Consider the following 8,566-nt stretch of genomic DNA (forward strand, 5'->3'; position numbering starts at 1 on the left):
AAAGTCTCAAGCTCTAATTAAGTTGTTTCTTCATGCGACTGCTCTCAATCAAAGACAGAGCTCAAACATCTAAGACTTTTTAATTATCTTGACATTTATTTCCAACAGATATGCAAGGTTTTCAGCTGACTATTAGAAAGCATGAAAAACAATGAGACAACAAAAATTTTATTAACAAATCATGCTTCATTTTCTTAACATGAACATTTCACAATCAAAGCCAACGAAATGCTAGTAAGTCAAAAATTAAAACGAACAAATTATTTTAAGCGATTCAAATTCAAGCAATAGTCGGATACAGATAGGTATGGTACATAAGCATAGACTTACTCAAATGTACCATTCATATATTTATAATTGATAGTATTGTTAATAAAACTGATAATTGTAACTTAAATGTGATAAAATAGTTTGATCATGAAACAGAGTTGATAGGTGTCGATATCTGAACGCCAGACGGTCTTGGAGCGAGACTCTTTTTTGCAGTGATATAGTCGGTTACTTGTCAAGTCCATCAAGTATCGGCAGGATCACAACTTCTTCGTAATTCAATCAGATTTCAAACTTGTTGAGCTATATACTGGCAACATGAAAAGATCTGCACTCGACCCGGAAATGTAGTTCAAAATATCTTTGGAAGCTCGAAATGTGTGTCAAAATTTGGTCCATTTTGATTTTTGGGCAGGGCTCAAAACGTACAAAGTTCTACTTTAAGAAAATTGCAGTTTTGTACCCAAGTTCTGTCATTAAGAACAATTTGGCCCGCTTTAAAGTCAGAAACTAATCTAGAATGAGATGAAAAATTAGAATAAGCTAAAATAGTTACACAATCAATCTTGGTTGCATCTAACAATTGCTGGAGTAGGGAATACATTTTTGTGCTGAAATTTCTAAATTTTCGCTAAATTTTCGCTATCTCGGATAGAAATATGTCGTAATTAAAATCATTACTAAACTAATTAAGCAAGTAATAACAAAAGTTATAAAAGAAATAAGGTAACGGAATCAAAGTAACGGAAATTGAATGGCTTCAAATTTGGAATGGGAATCAGTTGTAAATAAAGGAACAAAAATTTAGGGAACAACAACTCCATTTGAAATGATATGTAGCACACACTCAATTTTCGAGTAAAAACCTTCTTCAAACTTAATATTTTTTGGAACAAGACCTGAAACTCCGATCAAGATTTGGAATTGCGAAGAAAATAATTTCACGCAATTTTTTAACGTTATTTTTTTCTAACTCTAGTTTTTATTTCGTAACAAAACCGGGCTAGCTGCTCCTGGAAACTTCCGTATTATCATCAAGAGATGCAAGTTGGAATGCGTTTAATTGCTGTTGAAAAAACTCGGCTGACGTATTTGAATCCATGTCTTGAGTCCTGCACGTTTCGTTGTGTTTATTCAAATAAGATTTCAGAGCAAAATTTTTTCCGCAGTAATCACAATTGTGTTGTTTTTCAGTTGTGTGTAAATGCATGTGAGCTCTTAAGTTTGACCGGTCGCCGAATGACCTGCCGCAGTGCGCACAGCCGAATGGCTTTTCACCCGAATGGGATCTCAAGTGACATTGCAAAAGCCATGACCTTGAGAAACTTTTTCCACACGTGTCACATTTATGCTGTAGCTGGTGTGTTAATAAATGCATTGCAAGCGCCGGCATTGAGACGTATACTTTAGTACATTGAGGACAGGTTTTAGCAGACTCGCTGTCTATGCTTCGATGCGTCTGCTTATGTCGCGATAGGTTAGATGAACTGGCATACTTTTTTCCGCATTGATGACACCCGAACTTCTCGTTGTCGGGTCTCTTGATTTTGACCCGGCCATCGATTCGATCGATTCCGTCGATTGTCATCATGTTGACCTCTTTCTGTTTGAACTCGCTCGGCCGTCGTTTTTCTTCAACCTCCTTTTTCTCGTCTATTCGCAAGTCCAGAATATACGTGTTGTTTGGGCTGTCACGATCTTGGTCTCTTTTCTCATTCATGAATTCTTCCTTGTTCGTTGCTTAAAACAAAAGAAATTGTTGAAAATTAATTTTACAGAGATAATTGTTCTCATAATATAAGATATATATATAGCTTCAAAACATGCAAAACGTTGGTTTTGTAAGTAGCATATAATGTTCCAAACAAAAAGATTTGTAAAAATATATTCAAAAAGCAAAACCGGAAAATTTTTTCACTTGGTTTTTTTTTTACTTTTTGTCATGAATTCCTGTTACTTTTTCCAGAAAAGGAGATTGAATTAAGCGAAACAACACAAGAGTAGAAAGTGGTAGAAAAATCAACTATGAAGTCAGCCTCTAGACTAATTTCTTGAACTTTTGGAATCCGAATCACGGCTGAAAGTACTTTGATATGATATTTTTTTGAGATATGACGAAAACGTTTGAAAAATGTTTTGAAAAAATGGAAACTACACTCTACGCCATAGCTCGTGAAGTGATCCGAACATTAAACAAGTTTATCCAGTTGATCACAGAAGTTGATCACAGATTGAAAACGTGATTCGATCAGCTTTAGCGGTTATGTGCGTTTAGAGGGAGGGAGTAGCTAAACTAAAAGCAAGCTTAGATCAAACTACAAAAAAAATGTTATTAAAGAACTATAATAAAATTGAAGTCGCTTTCACAAACTTAAAAGGACTAAGCATGAATTGTTTTTTTTTCACTTCTTCAATCTTTACGAACAAATCAAGAACAAAAGGACGTTGATATGACACGATTTGACTTTATCTGCATGTGTTTGTGGCAGATGCATTTGCGTGGACAAAAACACCCGAAGCTTTACTTCATGAAAAATTGATTCGATAAGTTAGTTTTTTGAAGTATCGAATATTACGTGAAGACCCCCATTTCACCACGAGGGAAATTCAGCAAACATGCACAGCATAATCTGCTTTTTTTGTTAAGCACCATTGAAATGATTAAGGTTTCCAGAAGCATTTTTATAATATTTTGAGCTATCTTGGGTCCAATATGGAACATCCCAAAATACAGATCTTCGGTGTAGTCCCTGATTTAAACCTGAATAGGTTTTTTTACTCTTATGGGCTGGGAAATGTTTCCTCACTTGAAGCAACGAGCTCGTATCATTGTCAAAACACCGACCGTTCGATTGAGAGACAGTAGCATAATAAATAAAAATCATAAAAATAGTTTTAGCACCTAAGCATCTGAAAAGACTCAAAATCGATGTCGAGTTTAGAGGTTTTTGTGAATGTAAAAGTCAGTTTTTAGTTTCTTCTGGAAGTTGAAGAGCGTTGTGAAGTGTTTTATTTAGGAGAGGGGGGGGGGGGGGCGGTTTATTAGCTGCCCAAAATGCTAAGTCTGTGATGAACAATTGAATGATGACTGTTTACCTGTTACATGGGATGAGTTTCGTCGTTCTCGGTTCCAGCCGAGAATGAAGTCCATAGAAGTCGAGTTGCTCCTCTCCATCTTCAGGTGTGATCAGATGACAACTGAGTCGGGCGAGGATAAGGGGTGAGATATGTACGAGTTAAGGGATTTTCTTCTCCTTTTAAACTGAAACCAAACAGAGCGGTTAAGAGTCGAATTTTTGGTTGTAGGCCAACAAACCGAATGGCCAACAAATCGAAAATTGGATTACCATTTCAACAAGCCGAAAACTAATATTGTTCTGCAACATAACAACAAAACATCAGATTGTCATTGTTGTTATGCAATTGTTATGTAACTCTGATGTAATTTACGTTATTCTGATGCAATTTCGGCTTCAAGATATGACGGCTTGTAGACGTGGCGGTTTGTTGATTATCCGCCGAATTTTACTCATATTACAGTAAATAAAAAAGTTGATTAATGCAGTGCTGATGTAAATAATCCGGGCAAAATGAATAAAAATTGAAATTCAAAACGCGTTTTTCTCAAATTGAGTTGATTTTAGACAAAAAACAAGAAGATCAACCTTGCTTAAAATTTTAACAAAATTATATGATGCAATTTCTTTTGCAAAGTTCGGGCCCAAAAATGTACCCCAAAAACGATCAATTTTGGCTTTGTTTAATCAAAAACTACAGGATCAATTGCTAATAAAACTACACCGAAACAAGCTTCTTATGTATCCCCACAAAATTTAGGAAGCGTGTAACCTCCTAAAAAGGGCGCAAATGTTTAAAAATATTTTTATTAAAACAAGTTGGTGTTTTATATAGTAAAAATGACATTTTTGACCATCAAACAAATAAATATGCTGAGACAAAACTGCGAAAATTATACCCGCTTAAATTTTGTTAGGCTACATAAAAGGATTCCAATGATATATTTTTGTCAGTAATTTTGTCAGATTTGGAGTAATTTTTGATTGATTAAACAAAGCCAAAATTGGTAGTTTTACAAGTAAATTTTTGGGCCCGAATTTTGCAAAATAAATTGAAACTTATTGATTCTGTTAAATGCATAATCTAGGTTGGTCTTCATCTTTTTTTGTCTAAAATCAACCCAATTTGAGAAAAACGCGTTTTAATATTCAAGTTTTTTTTCTCATTTCTTAAATTAGCACTGAATTAGTGTTGTGGTAAAGTAGCGATAATACATACTAATTCCATGCAGGAGAAAATTTAAAACTAATGACAAAACTTCTATAAACTGCTGCTCTCAAACGTCATTTTCGACGCGTTTTTCCATAAACTTGCCTACAAAAAGAGCAAAACGGGATCATTTTAATGCTGTGGGAGAACTAGAAGAATTAAACCATCAATTTGGTAGACCTTGAATTTTTTTTGTAACCCTTCTGCGAAAACTCTAGATTCACCTCTGCTTTGATACTTGCACCACAACCAAATCATTCAGTTTTAATTGCGGAATTAGATGCAAACATTTACGCAATTGTTGTCAAATTTTCTCAAACTGCTACAAAACATATATGTAAGACCAGCAGCGAATTCAGAGTTGGTGGGGGGGGGGGGGGGGACGGACACTTCTCTCTAAAGTTTTTCAAAAAGCGCCTAAAAAATTGATTTTTCTTCTAACAGGGTCTTTCTAGTGATTTGGGAGAGCTCGAAAAATCAATATGGTCGACCTAAAAAATTTAACAAGTTTGACCAAAATTTCGGAATTTTTTTGAAAATCCGACCCCCCCCCCCTCGAGAGAAAACCCTGGATCCACCTCCTGTGTAAGACAAGGAAACTTTAAAGTCACTTAAAATTTTACAAGATAAATAATGCTATAAGATTAAAGAAAGTCGGCTTGCAGACAAGTTTTATGTTATTAGATTCAAATCGACAATAGCAAGGAAGTAGCAATAGGAACAGCACTCACCTTGTTTAGTTACATTGTAATGAGCTCTTGAAAAATCAGTGGATCGAAAAATAGGGGGTTAAAAAGGAGGTGAAATTTGATTTAGGGAAGGAGATTATTGCATTAACATTTGGCACATGAAGCTCTTCAAATAGCGAAATAAATGGCTTAGTTAACAAGGGCACAAGGATGGGATTAATACACACAAGGATGAAAAAGAACAGAAGAAAAATCAAATCTTTATCAAATCAGGAGGGCGAAAGTGGGAATGAAATGGGACGAACAAATCAGCGGGTTAAAAAGAGAGAGAACAAAATAAACCAGTTGCGCTTTCTGCGGCTGCTAGAGTGAAAAGAAAATTACTATTTCAGAGCGAGAAAAAACATGAGCTGGGATGAAGAGTTTCGGGGGGGGGGGGGGTGATGTTGGGGAAAACAACAGAAAAAGTTGAAAAGAAAGCCGATTTTATAAAAATAGGTAAATAGGGTAAAATTTTTCTCATTTTAGACATGTTGGTTAGTACATAGTAATGGTTGATGATTTACTCTTAGGAAGGGCATATATTAGTTTTCATTAGCAACTTTGCCCAGCGTATGCAACCTACTTTATGCATTTACCCCATGGCGAGGTTATAGACAGAAAGGCGCATTTGATATGTTATAAGTTAGAGTTATAATTTAGATATAACAAATTTCGAAATAAAGGCACGGGCAGAAAAGAAAAGGTAAACTGAAAATGGGCTACATTGTGGGAAATGGCAGGGAAATTTTTATGTTGCTGGTTTGTAAGTAGTAACCATTAATGCGTGAACAACTGTTGCGCTATACCAGCAACAACCTTTTCTTGCTTTCAAAACTCAACATGAACAAAGTCCCCGCAAGCTCAGGTCAGGTTGCTATGGCAACCATGTTATATATGCCAGCATAGTTTTTCGTTCGTTCATCCTAATTCTTAGAAAGCCACACCTGGTATTACTTTCATAATGCACGATCACGTACATCAATTCCAATCCAAAAAAAAACACTGAAAAGTTACGCTTTTTAAAATTTCGGCCAGCGGTGATGGCAAAATCTTCAGAGTGCTGAGTATTTGGGTTATATGGGTTGCAATTAATTTTAATGACAAATCTGACCTTTCTTAGATTTTCCGGGGGAAAGTTGGAACGAACTGACAGAATGAAAATACATTGCACGCTGTTTTCACTTTCAATAAACCGCTGATTGATGATGCAAATTTTTTACATTAATATTTTTTAGCTTACAAAGATTAAGAAAAGAGTCGACTTGAATTTTTCCATTTTTGATATTTTTGCTAATCCAACCAAATCTTGCCTTTCTTCCTGAGTTCTGCTGAGTTTAGCAGAGGTCTAGCCAGGGGCGGATCTAGGATTTTTTCGAGGGGGGGGGGGGGGCGGATTTTCAAAAAAAAATCGAAAAAATTGACGACCTTTTTTTTTTTTTAGGTCGACCAAATTGATTTTTCGAGCTCTCCCAAAGCACTGTTTTGCCCCTATTTTGTTATTTTGGCAAAATTTTCTGCGCCGCAGGCAAATTTTTGAAAAAACAGTCAAAAAAGCTGTTTTTGGGGACTTTTTGAAAAAATTTTGACAAAAAAATCGAGTTTTTTTTGGCGCGCGCTTCCCCCTCAAAGTTAGTATATATTGGCGCCCAAGGCGCCTTTAGAAAAATTTTAGGGTCGGTCGGCCAAAAAAGGATTTCTGAAAAAGTATCAAAGGGGGGACCCTTTGGGTCGGCAGGGGGTCGAATCTCTGAGGGGGGGGGGCGTCCGCCCCCCCCCCCCCCCTAAATCCGCCCCTTGGTCTAGCACTGTTTTTAGAAAGTAGTTTGCGCTGAATGTTCCGACAGAATGTTCCGCCTCATTTCCACTCCCCTCCCCCACATTTGATTTTCAATTTTGAAAAACTGTTTCCTAAAGTGAGCAAAATCTTAATTATAAAATAAATTCAATGTTGCCTCACTCACCTTTGTGCTTCCTCTCTGAAGCTATCTCGAGATCACTTGGCATAAGAGACAAATAGTTAGCTTAATTTTTTTGTATGGTTAGAATGTATAATTTCAGGGAAATTTGTTTTGCATTTTGATTCGTTTTTCTTTTAATGTAGAAAAAAATTTATGAGCAGGACGAGGGCAGAAACTTATCTCTTTTTTAATCAAAACTTACGAACTTTTGCGAGATTTAATGATTTTGTAGATCTTAGCAATAAATGAGTTTTTGGAACCTGCGACCAGATATTTACAAAAATAATAAACGGGGATATAGCAGTGTTTGTGTTTTGCGTGTGCGTTTGGTGAAAACACGCAACAGCACGAATTAATTTTTTATCAGGTGAAAAAGAAATTAGCAAAACAGTTGCCTGCTGGCATATCTGTTGAATTCAGAATCAACAATTTTGCTATCCTTTTTTCCTTTCTCCTCTTTCGAAGCCTTATTTTTCTCCCTTGTTTTCTCAATATCTTTTCAGCAGCTATCAGCTATCGAATATTAAGATACTTATACCTGCACAAGCAGTGCTTTTTCAATTCCAAATTGACCAAATGCGCTCGCCAAAAAATTCTCTTTTTCCGTACTTTCTTTTTTTCATTAATATTGCTGAGGAAACGATAGTTTTTTCTACTTTGCTTAAATTAGCCACCAAATTTAATATTCTACAGGTGCAAAAAGCAACTAAAATGGAAGTTGTTGAAATTAAGTTTTAGATTTGGAGTTTCTCTTAAAAAATTAAGAGAACATTGAAATAAAAATGAAAAATATCTCCACCTGAAAAGGCACCTCAAATTTCGAGAGCAGCGAGGGCGCCAGCAGAAATTGTCCATTCATTTTTTGACTTTTTTGCAAAAAATTGTTAGAAGCTCAGAAATTTTCCGGTTATAAAGTCTTTTCTGAAGAATTCATAGAAAAAATTCTTCCATTTGGAATAAAATTTGCTAAATTTTCGAAAAGTTAGTCAAAAGTCTGACAACATCAAAATTCTAAATTTAAACCAGCACTCAGCAACCAACGCTTTTCATTAATTTTCAAGCGACCAACTCTAATCACAAATCAGTTTAATTGAAATTTAATAGCTTAATCGTAAGCAACTAACCGTGTTTAAGCTTTCCCACAGGTGTACAGCATTCCAAACAAAGAATAAATTTCTGATGTTGTGACCCTTTGTGGAAATCGGCGATTTGAAGTTAGGTTCTTGGGGCGAATTCTAACAACAGCGGGTGAAAGAGCAAAAGCTGTTGATTTATGATAAGAAAAGAAAACTAACAGATTGTTCCGAGATTGTTCCGAGG

At 35.7% G+C, this 8,566-nt stretch overlaps 1 protein-coding gene across 4 annotated transcripts; it reads right to left on the bottom strand.

The window, feature by feature from the left end:
* Positions 1 to 246: 246 nt before the first annotated feature.
* On the bottom strand, positions 247 to 8,548 carry LOC134848395 (transcriptional repressor scratch 2-like). 4 transcript variants are annotated; one of them, XM_063865827.1, is made up of 3 exons: positions 8,371 to 8,548; positions 3,367 to 3,532; positions 247 to 2,010 (listed from the first exon to the last, which is right to left on the bottom strand). In XM_063865827.1, the coding sequence occupies exons 2-3, from the start codon at positions 3,443 to 3,445 to the stop codon at positions 1,274 to 1,276; spliced, it is 816 nt and encodes a 271-aa protein (XP_063721897.1). In that variant the 5' UTR covers positions 3,446 to 3,532; positions 8,371 to 8,548; the 3' UTR covers positions 247 to 1,273. The 4 variants fall into 4 exon arrangements, with proteins under 4 accessions (XP_063721897.1, XP_063721895.1, XP_063721893.1 ...); XM_063865825.1 differs by lacking the exon at positions 8,371 to 8,548 and adding an exon at positions 7,250 to 7,678; XM_063865823.1 differs by lacking the exon at positions 8,371 to 8,548 and adding an exon at positions 5,289 to 5,649.
* Between the last annotated feature and the right edge of the window lie 18 nt (positions 8,549 to 8,566).

This window comes from Symsagittifera roscoffensis, chromosome 6 (assembly GCF_963678635.1).
Source record: "Symsagittifera roscoffensis chromosome 6, txSymRosc1.1, whole genome shotgun sequence".
Lineage (NCBI taxonomy): Eukaryota > Metazoa > Xenacoelomorpha > Acoela > Convolutidae > Symsagittifera > Symsagittifera roscoffensis.

Bases quoted from the DNA above. Each gene is read 5' to 3' on its own strand.
- LOC134848395 (XM_063865827.1), bottom strand. From the start codon at position 3,445: ATGGAGAGGAGCAACTCGACTTCTATGGACTTCATTCTCGGCTGGAAC. The intron at 2,011-3,366 runs GTAAACAGTCAT...TTTTGTTTTAAG, and splicing joins AAACTCATCCCATGTAACAG to CAACGAACAAGGAAGAATTC.